This window comes from Equus quagga, chromosome 3 (assembly GCF_021613505.1).
Source record: "Equus quagga isolate Etosha38 chromosome 3, UCLA_HA_Equagga_1.0, whole genome shotgun sequence".
Taxonomy (NCBI): Eukaryota; Metazoa; Chordata; class Mammalia; order Perissodactyla; family Equidae; genus Equus; species Equus quagga.
Window position 1 is genome coordinate 33,948,844 of NC_060269.1, and position 20,789 is coordinate 33,969,632.

The 20,789-nt window shown below is 40.2% G+C and overlaps 1 protein-coding gene across 6 annotated transcripts in view; it reads right to left on the reverse strand.

Moving 5' to 3' along the window:
- ZNF827 (zinc finger protein 827) overlaps positions 1–20,789 on the reverse strand; it is a 165,566-nt gene that overhangs the window by 89,545 nt on the left and 55,232 nt on the right. For all 6 annotated transcript variants that reach the window (XR_006887983.1, XM_046656881.1, XM_046656885.1 and 3 more), the window contains exon 5: positions 11,162–11,395. Coding sequence is in view for 5 of the 6 variants with exons in the window: in XM_046656881.1 (XP_046512837.1) it covers positions 11,162–11,395 (234 nt within the window). In the remaining variant the exon portion in view is untranslated. The remainder of the gene's footprint in view (positions 1–11,161; positions 11,396–20,789) is intronic.

Sequence of the window (20,789 nt, forward strand, 5' to 3'; positions counted from 1 at the left end):
AGGACATCTCTGTCGAGAAGCCCTGACTACTCTTATATTGGTCAATGTCTCCAGCAGGTAGGGACAGGCTGGTAAGCATGGTGTAGGAAACAGAATATCACCTAACAACAGAGACAGAACCCAGGCACTAACTATCTAGAGTGAGGATGGGTAGTGATAGATGGAGCGGGAAGATGCTTATGCAGTAAAGGGCACTATCTTGATCACCTTTGTGCCCCACTGCCCAAAACAGGGCTTGGAAAATAGTAAGAGTTCAATGAATATTTGTTGAATGAATGAACAAGTGAAAGAGAACAAAAAAAAAAAAAGGGAAGACTATAAATAAGAAACGGAAAGATAGGATGGGAAGTAGAGGAAAGCTATAGGCTAGAGTTCGTTTAAACCCTGAGAAATCCTCACATACTTTTTGCCAAGAATCAAAGCCCTAATAGCCAACGATAAATGAGCCTTGCCTTTTGATAAGGCACCATCCCTAGCACCATGCCTGTGGGAATCCTTAGAGTGGGGGTGGGACCAGCCATGGTGGAAAATGTTCCCTCTGGGCTCTTAATTCCCCATAGTGCTTGGAGACATGGAGTGCATGGGTATCCTCACAACGTATTTTGGCTGTGTTTCAACCTCCTTTTCCAAATGTTTTTTAATCAAAGCTACTTACAAGTAGCGTAAGTGACTCATTTTAATTTCCCTTCCTCTCTCTGTTCCTGTGTCCTCTCTAGCGCAGGTGGTGAAGAGAAACAAAACAGTCAACTGGTGTGGGGTGGGGGGGGAGGGGGAGGAGGTAACCCCTAACTGAGAACTAGGCCCTAACACTTGGACACTCCCTGTTACACACAGGATGAATACTGTAGCTCTGGGTGTCTCAAAACAAGCTGAGAAAGAGACACATAGGAAGGAAGAGCTTTCTAACGTGAACAGTGTTTTAGGAGAAAATATTTTTAAACAGTATTAGGACGGGATAAACAGGGTGCAAAGGTTTCAGCACCGGTCATTGAAAGGAGACAGCCATCTGTCTCAATTAAACGATCCTGGGCCCCAGTTTTCTTCTTTACTTCCCACAGCTCTTAAAAAAAAGTGCAGGAAAAAAATATTATCTACATATTACCCAATATGTTGGCTAAATAAGCACTGATGAATTCAAAGTGAAGATTCTGCTCTCAGAAGAAGTCCCATGAACCACTACAATTTCACTTTTCATCCTCATTAACCCTTTGACTCTGTGGAGAGCTTCTCTCCCTCTCGACCAGAGGGGCTACTAAGCATACCTTTGGCAACATGTACGCGGACCACAGGAAGCCTCCAGAACGGCTGTCCCCATGAATGCCCCCACCTCAAACAGTAGGAAGAATTTCCAGTGGCAGCAGTGGGGAAGCATGCATATATGTCTAGGTGGGTTTACGGGGACACGGTTGGCAGTAGTTGGAAGTAAGGAAATAAGTTGGTAATTTATTCTTTAAATAGTGTCCCTCTCACCACCTAATTCGGGACCTAAGATAAAAAGTGGTGGGCCACATGTATATTCTGTCACCTCCCCCATTTCTCCAGTGGACATAAGCGATACAAGCGGAGGGCAAGCCACGGGAAACCAGGAAATGTGCACGAATCCAGCTGCTACCACATATTTAGAAAATAGGAAGTAAATGAACTCACAGTACACACTTGGGATGGTTTAAATATGGGGAAAATATACACATGGGTGGAGTAAATACACAGAAGGGTTACTAGGAGGGAAGACGAAGATCCTTTTAGAAAGAAAGAACGTCGTACGTCCTCACACCTTGATAAAAATACCACTTTTCAATCCTTTGTCTTCCTATAAGAATAATAGAAGCCATAAGGGAGAAATAGTTCTCTTCATGGGAGTTTCCCACTCTTGGGCTAATGTTGACATTGCCCTGCCCAACGGGAACAGGTCTCCTCTCTCTCAAACTGTGAGTGTCTCCAGCACTCAAGGTGCTGACGGTCAGGGCACCATCACCCAGTTGAGTCCCTGTTCAGTGAGTGATGGGGCCACTCTGCAGCAGACAAGCTATCTGGCAGTGGGAGAGGATTCCTTTCCCCAGAGGTAGGTCTGTGAGACCAGCTTGTACCCAGATGGGCACAGGATCCATGGGGTTTAACTATATATGCAAATGCTCCTCTTCTTTGACCTCAATAAGTTAAAGGTGAAAGGTTAATATGGTGATGAGAAGAAAAACCACTGTGGAATGAGAAAGTTTTAGATCTCTTGCTGAGGAAAACAATGGTCGTGCTCTCCCTCCCAAGACTCTGTGGTAACATAGAGCCCAAAAGGCTGAGGGTAGGCAGCATAAAAAGCTAGAGGGTGTACGAGATTCTAATGCAGTGATAAGGTACACAGCTTCTACCTGGCTGGGAAATTTGTCCTCTGAGTGAAAAATGGAACAGAATGTTTCACTGGCCACTCAAATATTTTCATCCACACTGCAACTGGATCCCTCAGAAAATAAAGCTTCTTCTTAGAGTTGTCACCATCAAACAATATTTACTAATGGCCTTTGTGTCACAGTTTATGTTGTCAATAAGATCACATCTGTAGTCATTTATACCAGAAAACAGAAAACAACACAGGAATACAGGAGGACACATTATCCCAACTGCACACACACTTCCTAGGCGTCCTCCTTAATTCGTTTGCTCAGTATTATAAAGGAGGATCTGGAACTCCTCCACCTCTCCCTACCCTACCCAGCACCTCTGCCCTACAGCCCTACCCTCAACCCTGCTGTGATCAAAACCCTCCCTCCCCAAGTCCAGCCAAACAGAAACGGAATCTATAATGAAGGTGGAGCATACGAAATTCCTTTCCAAGTTCTTGCCCGGTTTCTGGGAAGGCAAGCCAATACAAATTTTCGTGGCTACATTAACATATGCAGCTATGCAACAGGGAGATGATAATAAAACAAGAGCCCTTTGAGTCCAGCCTTTCTGAGGCCCAGGCCTCAGTGTGGGAGGCAGAGGAAGCCGGGTCAAGAAAGCAAAAGGGTGTCCCGAGGGGTGAGAGCTCTAAGAGGAAAAGGAGGCGCTGGCCCCGGGTAGGGTGGGGGTGAGTTGGAAGAGTGGGGAGAGCAGCAACAGCATTCAGGTGTGTGGGGTCAAGGATTTGTAAGCTGTGTATGGAATGACACAATAAATAGAAGGCGGCTGACAGTCAAAGAGTCAGTGTACCACCAGTCATGGTGGGAGAATCTGTTAGAAGTCCCCTCTTTTTTCTGCAAAAAGAATAGCCCTTCCAGAGCTGCAGATGGCTATTTCCGACTCTGTCCTGACTACACCGTCAGGCAGATAACACCTCTGTATATCCTCTGAGCTTAACAAGATCTAGACCTTCCAGAAAAGAATTCTCTGGCTATATAAACATGTCACATTTGTATCTTATTAAAGTGATCTGTTCCCTATTTGTACAAGATACGGTTTTTGCACTCCAAAGAGCTCCAATTTGCACTAAGTTTTCAAGCGCTGAAAAAAAAGAGTCTAATTCTTATTTAAGATCCAACTTCTTCAGTTATGGGTTTTCTTTGTATTTGCATATTTGTACACAAATTCGTATTTCTATATATATATAGACTCACACATATTTCCTGAGAGTTGCTTAGGATAGATATGGCAATGAGGAAAGCGATCTGGCCATTAGCTATAAGCTCATTGCTGGTCATATTCATTACAAGTCATTTAAAAATTGACATATAAATATTCTTTGCCATCAGTTGAAGTACAGAATGCTATAGTGAATATAGAAATCAGAGGCATCAACTCCACTGTGCAGGTATTTATTCAATAGATTAGGCTTCATAAGCTTTATATCTGAAAATTAAATACTGTCCTAATATAAGTAAAAACAGGCTTTCATTTTAATATTAAACAAGGCTGCATTTTTACCTAATTTTTGGAATTATGGAAAGTGCGACAATTCCATAATTATCGCAAGTAACAAGCAACAAAAGAAAAGAGAGATAATTGGACTATATCAAAATTAAAACCTTTTGTGCTGCAAATAATACCATCAAGAAAGTGAAAAGATAATCAGCAGAATGGGAGAAAAGATTTGCAAATCATATATCTGATAAGGGACTTATATCCAAAAAATAAAAAGAACTTTCACAACTCAAGAAGAAAAGGACAAATAACTCAATTAAAAAGTGGGAAGAGGACTTGAATAGACATTTCTCCAAAGAAGATATACAAATGGCCAATAAACACATGAAAACATGCTCAACATCATCAGTCATCAGGAAAATGCAGATCAAAACCACAATGAAATACTAACAGTTCGCATCCAGTATGATAGCTATAATAAAAAAGGCAGACAATAACAAGTTTTGGCAAGGATGTAGAAAAATTGGAACTCTCACACATGCTGGTGGGGATGTAAGATGGTGCAACTGCTTTGGCAAATAGCTTGGCGATTCTTCAAAATGTTAAACATAGAGTTACCATCTGACCCACCAATTCCTCACCTATGTATACACTCAAGAAAAACAAAATATACGTTGACACAAAAACTTGTACAAAAATGTTCATAGCAGCAAAAGTTGGGCAACAACCAAAATGGTCATCAGTGGATAAATAGATACACAAAATGTGGCATATGCATTTTATACCATGTATAAAATTAACATTATATTATAGACGTATCCATTCCAATAATACCCCGTGGAATATTATTCAGCCATAAAAAGGAATAAAGCACCTATACATGTTACAACATAGATAAACCTTGAAAACATTATGCTTAAGTGAAAGAGGCCAGTTACAAAAGACCACATATTGTATGATTTCATTCATATGAAATGTGCAGAACACGCAAATGTACTGAGACAGATAGATTAGTGGTTGCCTAGGGCTGGAAGTGGGCGGGGGGAGGACAGGGGATAAAAAATGACTGCTAATGGGTATGAAGTTTCTTTCTGGGGCAATGAAAATGTTCTGTAATTAGATGTGGTGATGATTGCACAACTCTGTGAATATACTAAAAACCACTGAATTGTACACTTTAAATGGGTAAATTTTATGGTATGTGAATTATATCTCAATAAAGATGTTTTTAGAAATGGGATGGTGCTTTAAAAAATCAGTCTGGAAGTCCCCTCTAACACATAACCATCTGAAATATATAAATTCTTAGAAAAGTAGAGTACTGGGTTCAATAAATTTCTCCAGGTGCTCAAAAAAAGTTGAAGTGAAAGAAAGTATTTTTCAATTTCAGAATGATTAGACTACGCCATTTCAACATTTTTATGCTCTCAAATTCTTCAGTACCATGTATTTGACGATGCGACAGACAATATTAATAAAACAAATAAACAAAATACTTTTCTATTGATACTTCCACATTACTCTTGGACTCTTTTAGATAGCTTTGCTATCAAGTCCACCTGTTCACTTTAGGCGTGAGCTCTACACTCAGCTGTGTGTAAGCAAGTAGTATCATAAGGAATTAGGCACAACTAAGCCGCCCATGTTTTCTCCACCTCTTAATTAGATAACTTGTAAGTCTGAAAGAGGCAGATATGAGATGACATTAATATAAAACTAAACCACTATTTTCCATCTTTTTTTTAATTGTTTTTAACTTTTCCTTTTTTTCCCAAAGCCCCCCGGTACATAGTTGTGTATTTTTAGTTGTGAGTCCTTCTAGTTGTGGCATGTGGGATGGCACCTCAGCATGGCTTGATGAGCAGTGCCATGTCTGTGCCCAGGATTCAAACTGGCAAAACCTGGGCCGCTGAAGTAGAGTGTGCGGACTTAACCACTCGGCCAGGGGGCTGGGCCCATCTTTGCAGATTATTATTGAAGTCACACTGCTTATAAAGTTTGATAGACTACAATTTTCCAATGGAGAAATACCAACTAGAACAGTGAATAGTTTGTGCCCTGAGAAATTATGTAGCTAAAATCTCTAATTTATCTCAAGGAGTTCTTTAGAATAGAAAAGTCTCCAATATAGTCTTTGATTTATTGGGGGTGGGAGGAAGCTTTTTCCTCCTAAAAGAATGCCAACATTGCCCAGGAATAATCATGAAATTTAACAGCAAAGAACACTGAACAAAAGTAGTATTATCTGAGACTCATAACCAACACTATCTTGATTTATTAGGTACATGTGCTCTTCTAAAAAAGGTTCCCAGATATCATTATTTCATAATAAATTAAAAAGAATCTCCAGTGAAGAGAGATGGTTCTTTTTAAAAAGTAAAATGTACATTTAATAGAGCTTTGTTCTTGTCGGCTTCAACCTAAGGCATTCTTTTGAGATAGACAAAATTTATTTCTCCAATTAACCATTTATTTAGCACAGTGCGTCTCAAAACTTAGCTGTCAGAGTTACCTGTAGGGCTTGTAAAAACCTCACAGTTTCAGCTAGGTCCAGAGTAGGGCTCGAAAATTCGCACTTTTAACACCTCCCTAACCTCCCCAACCCATGCTGATTCTGCGGGTCTGGGGACCACACCTTGAGGAGCACTGCCTCAGCTCGGACAGAGTTGAGGCTGGTTAGACAAAGTCCTGGCTGGGCAGGTCTTAGAGGAAGGAAAGGCAAACATCACTCAAAGGCCAAAACACATTTGCATTCAAAATTTAAATAACAGCAATGATCATAATCTGCTCCTCTGAACTTTTGTGGTTCGTACATATTGTTTATCTTCCTGGTTTCACACCACCTGCACTCCTGCCCTCCCACGATGTGTTTCTGGGGGTTCTTCTCCTCCCAGCAAGCCTACATGACAGCAGCCAGGCCTGCCCAACATGCTCTTATCCCTCCATCCGGCAGAAGATTCCACTGGTGGGTCCCAACAGAGCTGAGGCAATCAGCTGGAGTTTGGAATTGGGACTAAGAAATTTCTGTTTAGCTGCTCTTTTGAACAAGAGGTAAACTCAAAAGCTATTGGTAGTTGCCATTTTCTACCACGTGGGCTGGGTAACAAAAAGTCCAACTGTGTGCGCAGAGAGAAGCAGGGATGAGGCGGAGGGCGAGGGCTTCCTGGGTTCCATATGGTCCTCCAGCCCCTGGCTGCGATGGAGGACCGAGGCCCTGCTGCATGCCTGCCCTTGGGTTCGTAAGTCAACCTAAGTCAACCCCAAACCTGCATCTCCTATTAAATTCCCCTTTCTTGCATAAACTGACTGGAGAAGATTTGTTATTTACAACCCAAAGGGCCCTAATTAGAACTGTTGATAAAGTCATCTTGAGGTACCTTTCCTGTCTGCTTCAGTTCACCTCAGAGATTAAATTCACCTTAAAACTTCATCCTACTCAAGTTTACCTGCTTCTAAATATCTCATAGCTGAAGACCTATCTTACTTAGGTGATTCCTTGAACCTACCTCACTAGGTATTTCAAATCCAGGGCCTATTTGAATTCCTCTGTAAGAGGCAATTATAATTTATATTTCTCTCCAAGACTAGGCAAGGATAAGTGAATATAAATTAGAAACAAGTATAAATCCATTTGATTTCCTTCTTTGAGCACGGAAATGAGAAAATCAATAGATGTGTTTCAAATTAAGGTCTAACAGGAAGTTTTATTTAGCATGTTAGATAAATTTAAATGTTTAATCTTTCATTCATGTTTCTGAATAACTCCAGCTCTCCAGCTACTTATTTTTTGGAAATTCATATTTTTAAATGGCATTAACTGCTACTTCTAGGTTCAACCACATACGTGGGACATTTTACAAATGCATCCCCATGTAAACATGTGGCTCCCCAAAGGGAGAAAAGGATGTTTCTTTATCGCTTTGAGTCTAGCTACTTCTCTTAAAGCACAGGAGAGACAGCAGATAAAATTTGTGTCACTTTCAACATTACATCACATCTGTGATAAAACACCTATTTCCATAAGTTTGCGAGGTTATTAGACATTGCAAAACCGGAGTTTAATACTGACTTGATTCTCTCAGTCTATCTAACATTATATATCCTCTGTATTGAACTTCAGCATTTTGGCCTCCTTAAATCACAACTTCTGGGAATTATCTTTGGCAACTATACGCTGAGCAGAAAAGTCTGATTATTTTGTCTGGCTTGTGTCACATAACAACAGGTAGTTGCAGACATCCAGTGGTTTCCTTAGAGTGAGTTGCTTTCTTTATGGTAATCAATTTACTTGGCCCAGCTGTCAGGCACTTAACTTCCCAATTAATGAGTGGAAATGGACCTTGAGCCACAGGAAGGAAGAAAACTCAGATTTTCCCAAACATGCAGTTAATGAAAAATTTAGCCTAGTCTCTAACTCATCTGTGTTTTTCCCATAAACCATAAATGTCAGTTTGGAAAACAATATACCTATAGAGATTTCTCCACATAGGAAATTTTCACATGATATTTGACTGGGCCATGTGCCCAACATCCATCATTAAGGAGTTAACATAAATTAATTTGAAACTGGAAATGAAGCAGCCAAAATTGTTGACTTGCTTCTTCTAATTAATTCAATGAAAAGACTGAAAGGGCCTGAACCACCAGATCATAGCTTCTAATCTCAGAGAAATAAGTAACAGAGAAGAAAAGTCCTTTTATTCCACATCTTAATTATTCCTTGGGTCAAAAGTGAAAGAAGGAAAAAAAATGAATGATAATGCATGGGATGTACTTTTCTCACCCAACTCTTTCTGATGCAAAGGATTTTGCCCAGCGTTACAGAAGACTGTAAATGAAAATTAGCAACGCAGGAAGCAATGGGGACTCCCATCCACAAGAACACCTCCAGCAAGGCTTTGCAGAATCAGGTAGGCAGCCCTGACTAACCTGCATAGATGCTTTGGGAAGTGAATTGCTCCTCTTGTCTATAGAGGGACAGGAAATATCATGGAAAAGGGAGTCTGAAGACACTGACAACTCCTTTACTTAAATGTCTTTCGGGGCATGAACACTGAAATTGCTGAAATTAGAATTTGAGGGAAGAGCATAGGAAGTTTTTCCCCAACATCTTCCTTCTTCCAAAAGCACTGATCAATCTGTGATTAAAAACTCTAATATCCACTTAAAACCTAATAAAGGGTGAGTCCACTTTACCTTGTGGCTTAGGAATGAAAAGACTTTTGTTTTTAAGTTATACGCCTCTTTTTAGGACTAACTTGGAAACTTCTCTGCAGTTTACCTGACCGCAGGCTGCTAGACTCAAGAGGCACAGATTCCAAGTGCAAAGTCACTCAGTGAATAGATTCCACTGCCCTGGATTACTTCTGACTAGACCACAAGCATCTAGAAAGTAGCGACTGTGAGGCATATTTCTTTGATCTGTTGCACATAGAATGCTGAGAAATTTTTTCAGCGCAAAAAATAGTTCTCTTAGTCTTTAAACAAGTTTTCACTTCTATACCACAAAGCAGGGCAGATGCCCTCCGGAAATGTGACCATGTCATCCATTTAACTGTTGTTGAACCCCACAGCACATGTACTCAATAAAACTCAACATAAACATTTAGAAGGGCCATTGCTGTCCACAAATATCGTTAAATGTGCATGGCTGCATAGCTGTATTCTATTTGAGGGATCTCATTATTATTGAGGAAATGATTTCATACTTCATTGTCTCAAATTGCATCATCCAAAAGGATTAAGATAACATGTTTTCCTTGCAGAACATCTTTCGTGAAATCTCATTTTTGCATATTATCTTTTGGTGCCACCCCAGCTTTCTCCGTGCACAATGCTGGCTGCACAGCAAACTCTGAAATAGAAATATCATGCACGAGAATCTTACCATTGGGAGGGGACAAGTCACTGTTGGAAGAGAGTTAATGTCATTGTACTGTGAAAGTGTGTGCTATGGCAGAAGAAATGAGAGAGCTGTGCGACCTCTCTGAATTGAGTGGAAAAAACAACAGACAGATTATTCTATGTTATCAAGACCTTTTGACACAGGAGAGAGGGTTCAAATACATGAAACTATGTTGGCTTGAACACCATTTTTTTAAACTTTCAGCAATCAGCATAATCTTGCCAGACCTCCCATCAACATAGAAGCTGCGCTATCACTGCAAAGCTTAGAAAAACGGGGCTACAATAGGGATGTAATAATTGATATGCTTTATCTATAAAAAATGAGGTTTCCCTGAAGTTCTAGTATGTTTTGAATTAACATCAAAGGGAAAGAATTCTTAACCCCACCAACTGGCAAACATAAGAATTTCAACTGTTCTGATATAATGACTCTAAGTAAATCACTGTTGGTCTCTTACTTTCCAACCTACTCGTCAACCAGGAACAGTCAGAATCGCCGATGAAATTACACGGGGAAGGAGACTCCCTAATGCCTATCCTGCTTTCATCCTCCAAGTACAACAAGTTACAAGATGAAAACAGCTTTTGACTCAAATTAGCATTTTGAATACAGTTTCTAAAAATCATCTTTAAATAGTAGTGAACTAAGGATGGGATATGACTTGGTAAGGAGTATTTATTGATACAACTTTTCTTTCCATGTTCTGACAGCCATACCTTTGAATTTAAAAGACACTAAATTTCACCCATTCCGAAGGCAATGGGACACATAGGAGACTGGGCGGAAAAGAATCCAAAATACATAAATTTCAAATTATAACCTGTTTTGTCAACATCTGATAAGCTGGGATTACATTTAGATACTAATAAAAATTATTCGTTCATCCTAAGAACTTAGATTAATTCTTGTAATATTCCATTATGAACTTTTCTATTCATAAAATCTCATTGCCACTCTACTGGTAATTATTTCAAGTGCTACCTCAACTGCTTATTAAGTTAAGAAAAATATTTTTAATGGTTCTTAAAGAATATAATATAAATACACAAAAAAATGCAAGGTCCTCTATTAGAAAAGAATAGACCTTTTCATCAATTTGCAGAAAGTGCTTTGAATGTCATTAGAACCCATTTAAAATTAGGACCTACACCACCTTAGAAAGCAGCAGTGTTTTGCAACAATTTGCAGTCATGTTCAGGAAAAGAAGGCTGTATTTAATAAGACACGTACACAGCTAACATCCACAAACAAACTCAGACACACAACACAAGAATTTAAGCCTAGTAATCCAATCATCCCTGAATTCACGGCAATAATGTGATATTGCCGCCATTAGGCTAATCAGAAGCCACGCAGGAAGCAGCCCCGTGGGCTTGCAAGTGAAATGACCAGAATGTGAATATTTTAAAATAAATCAAGTACCTGATAGTTTCATGAGAAGCTCAGATGCTGCTTTGACTGACATATCCCGCCTTAGCACATTCCCCTTCCCGTCCTGGGGCTTAAGGGTGTCTTCAGAGATGCCTGGGGCTGGGACTTCCGATTCCGGGCTAAACACATAGCTGGACCGAGGCAAGGTGGCACTGAGGGCCTCCTCTTCCTTAGGCTCCTCTTTCACTTTAAAATTAAGATTCATGGGCTCCTTCTGATTTGCAGCTGTCAAAAGAAGAAAGGGATTATATATATATACATATATAAAAGGCCACTCCCCCTGTTAGCTGCCCCCGACTTCATGAAGTATGGAATGCACAATCAAATTGTGCTAACAGCAGGGGGACCACCACTTGATCAACATAGGCTGGGCCCAGGGCACAGAAGCACATTCCCTTCATGAGAGTAGGATTCTGAAGAAGGTGGGTTTCTGAATCTTTCCAATTTATCATATTTTAAGAAGTGCTGCCTTTACAAAGTGTTTGGGCATTTTTCTCTTTGGTTTCTCTCAATGTCTTCTTTCCTGTATGTGCTGTTGTCTCTCTGACTTATTAGCACTCTCCCTACCAATCCTATTATAGAATAATGCTTCCAGGCAGTTATTCTGCCATAAAATACTGAATATGAACACGAATCAGAGGCAATACTCAAAGCAAAAACCTGGGGTGGGGTGGTGAGGTGAAGATGGAGAATTTGCCACTGAGAAAAGCTCGGACTAGAGATATACCACTTTTGCCTCATTATAAGCTAAAGATACGGACCCACAAAAGTGGGGCATGTGCTTGGCACTGTTTTTCTGGTCCGTGCCTGTAGCCCAAGTCTTCTCTGAGTCCATAACGGGCATTTTTAAAGAAAACTTTTTATTTTGAAATAATCTGAGATTTGCAGAGAAGTTGCAAAGATGATTCAAAGAGTTTCCATATATCCTTCGCCCAGCATTCCCTACTGTTAACATCTTACATAACCACGGTGCATGTGTCAGAACTCAGAAATTCACATTACTCTGACCTAAACTCCAAATTTTATTCGGATTTCACCAGTTTTTCCACTAATGTCCTTTTTCCATTTTTAGCATGGTTGGTTGGTATGGAGTGTGTGGTCAGGGCAGAGCTAACTGGCCTATTATGGGATGGATTCTGTGGCTTGGCTGCACCATACCAGACCTTCACCCACTGAGCTACATACTATACAGAAAAGACCAAGAAGGGAGACAAGCATCCTCTGCTACCCACTTGTCATGTTCACAGGCATCTTGCTCCCCTTTAAAGAGCCAACTGGTAGGAACTTTAGGTTGGAGATATTAAGTGTGCCTGTCTTTTGAGAAAGAAGATCTTAACCCAGTACAGGGTTCTTAGTAACGCTTATTAGAACGAGCCTTAAGCCTACTTAACAAATAAAAAGATGAAAATAAATCCCCAAAGCAAACACCTATCATCCCTGCCCACCATCTGCCCCCAGCCGATACACAGGCTCCAAGTCCTTTCTTTCCACCTCCTGCCCTTCTAAGAATGTACATTCTGGAATCACAAGTTCACACAGCTGGGCATATTTGGAAGCTGGACCCCAGAGGGCCAAAGTGAATTTGGAAGTTTTACTACCAGAAAGATGAAGAGCTGGGACTAGAAGCCAGTCCATGGCCTGCTCATCCTGTGTCCCTTATCTACCTCCACCAACTACTCCTCCACCTCTGGTCCATGTGCTATAACAACATTTGAATGTAACTTGACTTTTCAAGTCTGCTAAAATACCACCTTCTCAATGAAGTCTACCCTGACCATTCAGTCCAAAATTTTAACCCCCACTCCCACAGTACGCCCAATCTCTCTTATTCTACTCTAATCTTCCTTTCCCCCCAAAATACTTATCACCTGATAACATACTGTTAGGGGTGAATTGCATTCCCTCTTCCCACAAATTCCTTTGTTGAAGCCCCAACCCCTATTGTGACTATATTTGGAGACAGGGAGGTAATTACGGTTAAATGAAGCCATTAGAGTGGGGCCTTGATCCAATATAACTGGTGTCCTTCTAAGAAAAGAGACACCAGCGATGTGGGCGCACAGAGGGAAGACCATGTGAGGGCACAGCGAGAAGATGGCCGTCTGCAGGCCAAGGAGAGAGAGGCCTCGGGAACCTGCCAACACCTTGATCTTGGAGCCCCAGACTCCTGAACTGTGAGAAATACATTTCTGTTATTTAAGCCACTAAGTCTGCAGTATTTTGTTCTGGCAGCCCAAATAATCGCATACTGCGCAACTTTCTTATTTATTATGTTAACCATTTATGATCTGTTCCTCTAACTCGAGGGTAGGCTTCGTGAAGGCTGTGATCTTTAACACTGATGTATCTTGAGTGCCTACATCAGTGTATGGCACATAGTAGGCACTCAATATATACTTGCTGATGAGTAAACTATGTTGGCTACAAATTAGTGACGTGCGATGGTGCTCCACTATTACCTGTAGTAAACACAACTAAGAACCCCCAAATAGTCCACCAAAGGCAATCAGAAGTACTTTCCTGGATCTCATCACTAGACTGCGGATAAGACGCTAGAGATCAAGTTAAAAGCTCTGCTACCTATGCCACAGCGTTTACTGAGGTGTCTTTGAATAATTACATGGACTCTGGCATTACTAAAGGAAGAGTCGAGAAAAATCTCAAGGAAAAGTGCTTAAAATCTAGCCCTTTGAGGGCAGTGCCATTGGAATCTGAACCAAAGGGAATAAGGACAGTCTCCAGAGGAATCTTCAAGTATGCATTTCTGACCTCTACCAGGAAGGTAGCTCCTAGGAGAGCTCTGTTAGCATACTTCTCCCCTTTCAACCACTTCCTGGGGGTTCTTGCTGGCCACCTCCTAAAGCTTGCTCTTGCCCTAACTCTTTCTTCCAGAACTCTTCATAAAATCTTTTTCCAAGAGCATCCTAGTTAGTCACAACAGAATAATTAAATAGTGTGTTTTCTATGAAGTCTGTAACTTTGATCCTTTGGGAAGGAATAACATAAAGTGAATGGTTATGTATTTTCAAAACTGCTTCAGTGCCGTATCTTTTATTTTAAAACTTTTAAAAATTCTAAGATGAGGCTAGAAAAGAGATAAGAAACTACTGAGTCTCTAGAAGCAAATCCCAACTTCAACAGAGGGCAACCATTAAGCTGATGCTCTCTGAAGATATAAAAGTAGCTTCTAGGAGCATTAGTCAGAATGCATGCTACATAAGACTTAAGAAAAAAATTAAGGTATTTAGCATTGTTAGGACAACCCAGATTTAAAAGAACTTCAATAAGACACTTAAAAAAAAAAACAATAGGTAAGCTGTATGTTGCTGGATTACAAATTTGCAAGGCACTTCATAACTGGTTTTCACTCTGACAATGTCAAGAACTGCATAAAACTAGTAAGGTGCTGGGGAAATGTACATATAGCTAATGATATACCTCATTAGCTCATAAATACAAAACATGTGAGGGGGCCAGTCCCATGGCGTAGTGGTTAAGTTCGCATGCTCCACTTCAACGGCCTGGGTTTGCGGGTTTGGATCCTATGTAAAGACCTACACCACTTGTCAGCCATGCTGTGTGGTGACCCACATATAAAATAGAGGAAGACTGGCATAGATGTTAGCTCAGGGCTAATCTCCCTCAAGCAAAAAAGGAGGAAGATTGGCAGCAGATGTTAGCTCAGGGTGAATCTTCTTCAGCAAAAAAAAAAAAAAAAAAACAAAAACAAACCAAAACACACCATGTGGGAAGACTTGTTTGCCCAAGTTTTAATTTCCTAAATGTTTGGGTCTAAATAGAAAATGTAAAAATAGAAATACGAAAGCTTCTCTGCTCTCTTTCAATTACCAGAAATATTTACACTGAGAATAGTACATAAAGCATATATTTTAAAATTAATATGACTGAATAATTGCCATCATTTTTATCTTAAAAAAATTCTCTTTCTATAGAGAAAGGTGAAATTAAAGATGTTTTCTTTCTTCTTTGGGGAAATTGCTAAGAAAAAAGCAATAATTTATGTCTCACTGCCTACTCTTTATTTCATTCTTACCACTAACAAAAAGGTTTGTGCACATATGGAACTCAATTCACAAAGGACTTTCCAAGCACGTGCCTTGACTTCTGTTTACGTATCTTAAAGTTTCCAGATACTCCACTTTAATGCAGGAGGAAGCCCCACTAATCAACAGGTCCCTCTTCTCACTGTTTGTTCCCAACATTTTAGGACCTGAGCCACTCTGATTTTAAATTATGTATATTTCTAAGTCCACACACTCAATGGCGTTGGGCTGCCATTTAAAGGAAACAAATCAGCTTTTTGAGAATTTATAAAGGATTCAAGATAATGGCTAATATGGGAAAGGAATGGGAAAGCCACTGAAATAAAATGATTCCAAGTTTGGAAGCCTAATGGGCAGGCAGTGATGAGTTGTAAAAGAAACCCCTCTTCATAGTCACAGTAAAGTGTCATCAGTTCGCATCAAGATTCTTTCCAAGCACCGCCCTCAGGACAGTTCTATATAACTTCCTTAAAGACCATTATTTGTTCTAATAATGCATACAACTAGCATTTGAATCATTACACCAGAACCGATCCTTCCGTCAACCACAGCAGATAGGTATTACCGCTATCTTCATTTTATAGGTGAAGAAACTAAGGTCCCAAGAGGTTAACAGACTGACTCCCTCAAATCACAGAAATGCTAGACTTGAAGGTCTGTGGGTGAAAGAGCACCCAAGTTTTCTCTTTTCTCTCCAAGACGGTCAAAGCATCTTTAAGAAAGATACTAACCTAAACAGTTGGATTGCGGGCTTTGGAAAGTAAGTGATATGGAGTGAACCAAGCATCGTTAACAAGAAAGAGAAAGGTGGGGTGTAACCTGATGGTAAGGGATGTTTTCTGGTAGGAATTTTGTGAAGGTTTGATCAAGAGGCTGAAAGAGGAGGAATGGACCGCAACATGCCTACTTCTATGCTGTTTTGTCCATTCCCTCTGGTGAAGGAAAATGACACTTTCTTTGAATTTAATAAGACAGAGCTCTCTTTCAGTTCAGAGTCTGGTAATTTTGTGTGTGCTGAACGGCTACATGAAAAAGCTGGGCCACTGAGACTTTTATTTACTACCTCACCCTAAAGCAGAGCCGAAGACTCTTGGACCCATAAGTGACTGCAGATCAGTGGTTTTCAAACACTGTTCCGAGGAACCCTAGGATGAACTTCAGGGGTTCGGAAAAATGTTTCTTTCAAATTTAAGTTTTTATTTAAATTAATTTAAAATTTAATTTTAAAGTGTGTACCCACAGCTGTGTTATACATAAAATGTCGACTCACTAGAGACCACTTATGTGTTAATTTGTGTTGATAATTCAATTCAATTTTGTGTATCACCTATAACGCAGTTCTTCCTGCTATCAGAGGAGTGGAAGAGTTCTAGTAATATGTAAGTGGTTGGCTATGCATGGATCTTTAAAAAAATTCAGGCCTGTGCATGCGTGTCTACATAAAACTGTACAACTATGGTACTGCTAGAGTGTGTGTGCATGCCTTAAATCAAGCTTTCTCAACTTCAGCACCACTGACATTCTGGGCTGGATGATTTGCTGTGGGAGACTGTCCTGCCCATTATACGATGTTTAGCAGCATCCTTGGCCTCTTAGATGCCAATAACACTTCTCAGTCATAAAAACAAAAATGTGTCAAGACATTGCCAATTGTCTCTTGGGCATGCCCCTGGTTGAGAACCACCACCTTACATTAAACGCCAGAGAAGGTTCCAGTGTATCTGCTTGGGGGAACCTTCTGATCGTGGCTGACAGACAGACGGACATGTATGGATACATAGATGTATCTGGGTTTATCACTTATAGCACAGTTAACACAGACCAGGGAGTATACTAAGTGTTAAGCTGGGGTAATTTATCTGACCCTCCAACAACCCTCTGAAGTAGGTACTATTATTATTATCCCCATTTTGCAGATGAGGAATCTGACACCAGAGAGACTAAATAAACTTCCAAATAATAGTTAATTGAGTAATAACCAAGAGGTTAATATACAATTATAGACAGCTTTAGTGCATATTGAAAGTTTTAGACGTTTAGTGCATACTGAAAGTCTGCCATTTATGATGATAAGTAATGAGGGCAGTTGTTAAATGTCATCAACTTTGAAGCAAAAACTTCTTACTGTTGTACTGTTCTTTCAAGCAGCTGAATAAATTTAATTAAAGGGACCCTGAGGTTACAAGGTGAATTGTTCAAAATCTGCTCTCATTTGCCACCACATCCCTGTGCAGTTTCTTGAAGCTCAATCAACAAAATAAATTTAGAAATCTACTAGATGCTTATACCGCAGTTAAGATGTCGCCTCATCACAACACTAATGTCATGTTTTGTGCTTATCAAATAGCAACTTTTTTCTAATGGCTGGACTTTTTAAATAAATTAATAAATGTGAACTTAAAAAATAAAGTTCTATTAAAAATACATATTCTATGTGTTTTGTATATTGAGTCTGCACTTAAGATTTTGTTTGAAAGATGAATTTGTTTAAAAAACAAACAAACGAACAAAAAATGAAAACCAACTGTTTGCCACTCCCTCATTTTACAATCAGGAAACAGGCTAAGAGAATGACATGACCTTTTTAAAATCACACAGCTTGTTAATGATAGAACCAGACTCAGAGCTCAACTCTGCAGATTACCAGTCACTGCTGTTATACCCACCCAAGTTCCCTGGTAAGTATAGATAAGTATGTATGATCTGGTTGGAGACCTGGGATGTTTTGACAATTTGATGCACTTTGGGTGAGAAAAATACAAATTGCCTTCTGAAATCATAAGGAAAGCCAAGATTTAATTAAATAATAAATAGTAACAGGAGAGCACGACTTTTACATGTCAAGCATATTATATTCAAATAGAATGTTTACAACATTAGCTAACTATTTAAAATCTTGCTCTCCAAGAAGGTCAACTACTTAATTTGCCTTAAGTAGTGTTATAATTAATGTATGGTGAAGTTATAACCATCTTATACTTCTCATCCCCACCTGAGCTAATCGCTGGCCACATTTCAGGATCTATGTCCCCAAACCAAGAATGCACAGGTCCCCACGACAGCTACTCCGATTACAGACAGAGTGACAAAGGGAAAACACAACTGCCTCTGGAGCAGGGTCAAGGGTACTAACAATGAGCAGTGCCTCAAGAACTTTAAAATAAAGTTTTTCCGCGTGAACTAAACTACTCAAAGCAACACATAATGAGCAAAAGTAGCTACCTGCAGTAATCCACTTAACAGACAGGATATCTCCCTTGTCAAAAGCAGGAAGGACACGTCCTGGAAAACCGATCAAGCCATGAGTAAATGTGAAAGAAAGCTGTATTTTAAATTCATACTATTAACACGTCCAAAGAGTGACATGTATGAACCGGATGAAGTGATTTGAGACTAGAAAAAAGAAAACCTAAAGATTGGATAATATATTTCCAACACTTTTCAGGGAAGTTGGTGACCAGCTGCCCGAAATGTCATCTCCTCTTGATTGTTACACTTGTCATTTTAAATTACTATGCCAACATTCTGGATTATACATTGGTTTTTAAATGATTCTTGTCATTGTGGAACACACAGAGTCTGAAAAACTCTGGGCTGTGGAAGACTGTAAAATGGCCATAATAATTCCCCTCTCTGAAGACCCAACCCTTTGCAATGTGACTTTGCAGCTCCTCCCATCGAGAGGTGGAGTAAATTTTCCCACTCTTTGAACCTGGGCTGGAGTTGTGACTTGCTTTGGTCAATAGAAGGTGGTAGAAGTGATGCTGGGCCACTTCTGAGCCTAGCCCCAAGAGGCCTTGTGCACTTCTGCTCTCTCCTTTGGAACCCTGCCCAGTTGATATGTGAACAATCCTGGGCTAGCCCACGAAACGATGAGAGACCTTGGGAAACAGAGAGAGGCCATTCAGGCTGAGGCCATCCGAGATCAGCCAGCCTCCAGTTGACCTGGCAATGGACTGCAGATGGATGAGTCAGCCCAGGAGAGACCAGAAAAAGCACCCTGTCCAGCAATGCCCAAATGCCAATCCACAAGATCATAAGCTAACTAAATGGCCATTGTCTTGAGCTGCTAAATTGTGGAACAGTTTGTTACTTAACTGTGACAGACTCCAGTTCCCAGACTTGGCCCTACAAGCTGAGGTCCTGGAACATGGGACACAAGACAACACCAAGGATCTCATATCCTTTGAAGCTCCCTTTGAACAGCCTACTTTCTTTCCATAGACCACGACTCTATTCGAATAGTCTTCTTTTTTACAGCATTATGGAGCTGGCTGTGAATTTGCAAATCTTTTTTAAGTGAAGTAATATCAAAACCTCTGAAAATCTGACTTCCCGAATATGACTAATGGAATATCTTTCTCATAATCCATCATGGAATGCAGTGTAGATGGTACCAAGATAAAAGATGTTATAAAAGAAATATTATCTCCCCACCCCAGCACGTTGGAACATAGTTGAAGCACTAAGACCAATATACAAGCAACAGAATGAACTATGCAATAATACAAGCACCAACCTGGATGATAAAGACTAAGTGTCACTGGAATCCAGAGGGGTGGGCGGGGGCAGTAAAGACCAGAACAACAGGAAAAGGTTTTACTGAAGAGGTGGAAACTAAACTATTCTTTGAAGGATGGCTAGTATTTGTATAGGCCAGACAGTAGGGGAAGGGATCACGAGAATGGGTCCCAAAGTTGCTAGAAACTCTCTACAAAGATACAGAACTACTTTGGCTCAGAGGTGCATTAAAATACTTTAGTTTTAATAACATTATTAATTCTTTTTAGAAAAAGTTTGTTTCTCTCATTTTATCTAACAGGAGGAAGATACATGGAACTCAATGGTTCAAATTACCAGACCCCCGGAACAACATGAGTGAAGGCAGAGAGATGGAAATGAGAGGGGTGTGTCTATGAGCTGATGAAGACTGTCAACATGCTCCTCGAGAGCAGTGGGGATACAGTTACTCAGAAGAAAGGAGCCAGGCAGGGGCAGAACTTGACGCTAGAGGAATTGGAACAAGAGTCCAGAATGCTCTGGAGGGCTTGGAGTGGCGCAGCACGGGTAGAGAAGGCATCAGGGAGGGAGCTGGAGGGGCAAGCTGTCTAGTGTGAGGTGATGGCCAGGAAAGGCTGCATGTGAAGGGACGGATTATAGATATATTTTGAAGACACAAAAAATTTAACTAGATTAGTGACTGAATTAGCATGCATTAAAAATGATGCCATGGTTCGAAGCCAAGGAAAATAAACAGTGAGGCAGACGGAGGTCAAAAGACAGTTGGCTCAACTGAGAAAAAAATTAGGTAATAGCTAATTAAGCGGTCATGAGCCAAGGCTGTGCAGTTAGGCAGTGCTGAATCTTTGTTCTGTCCCCTGCAGCTGAATCCTTTTAAGCCTCAGCTTCTTCATCTATAAAATAGGTTTAATATCATTGAGCCCATACGGCCGTGGGAGGGTTAAATGATAAATTACATGAAGTTGTTGGCACAGTGCCTGGCTCACTGTAAACACATCTGATTAGTAATAACACTTATAATAATAGCAGTAGAA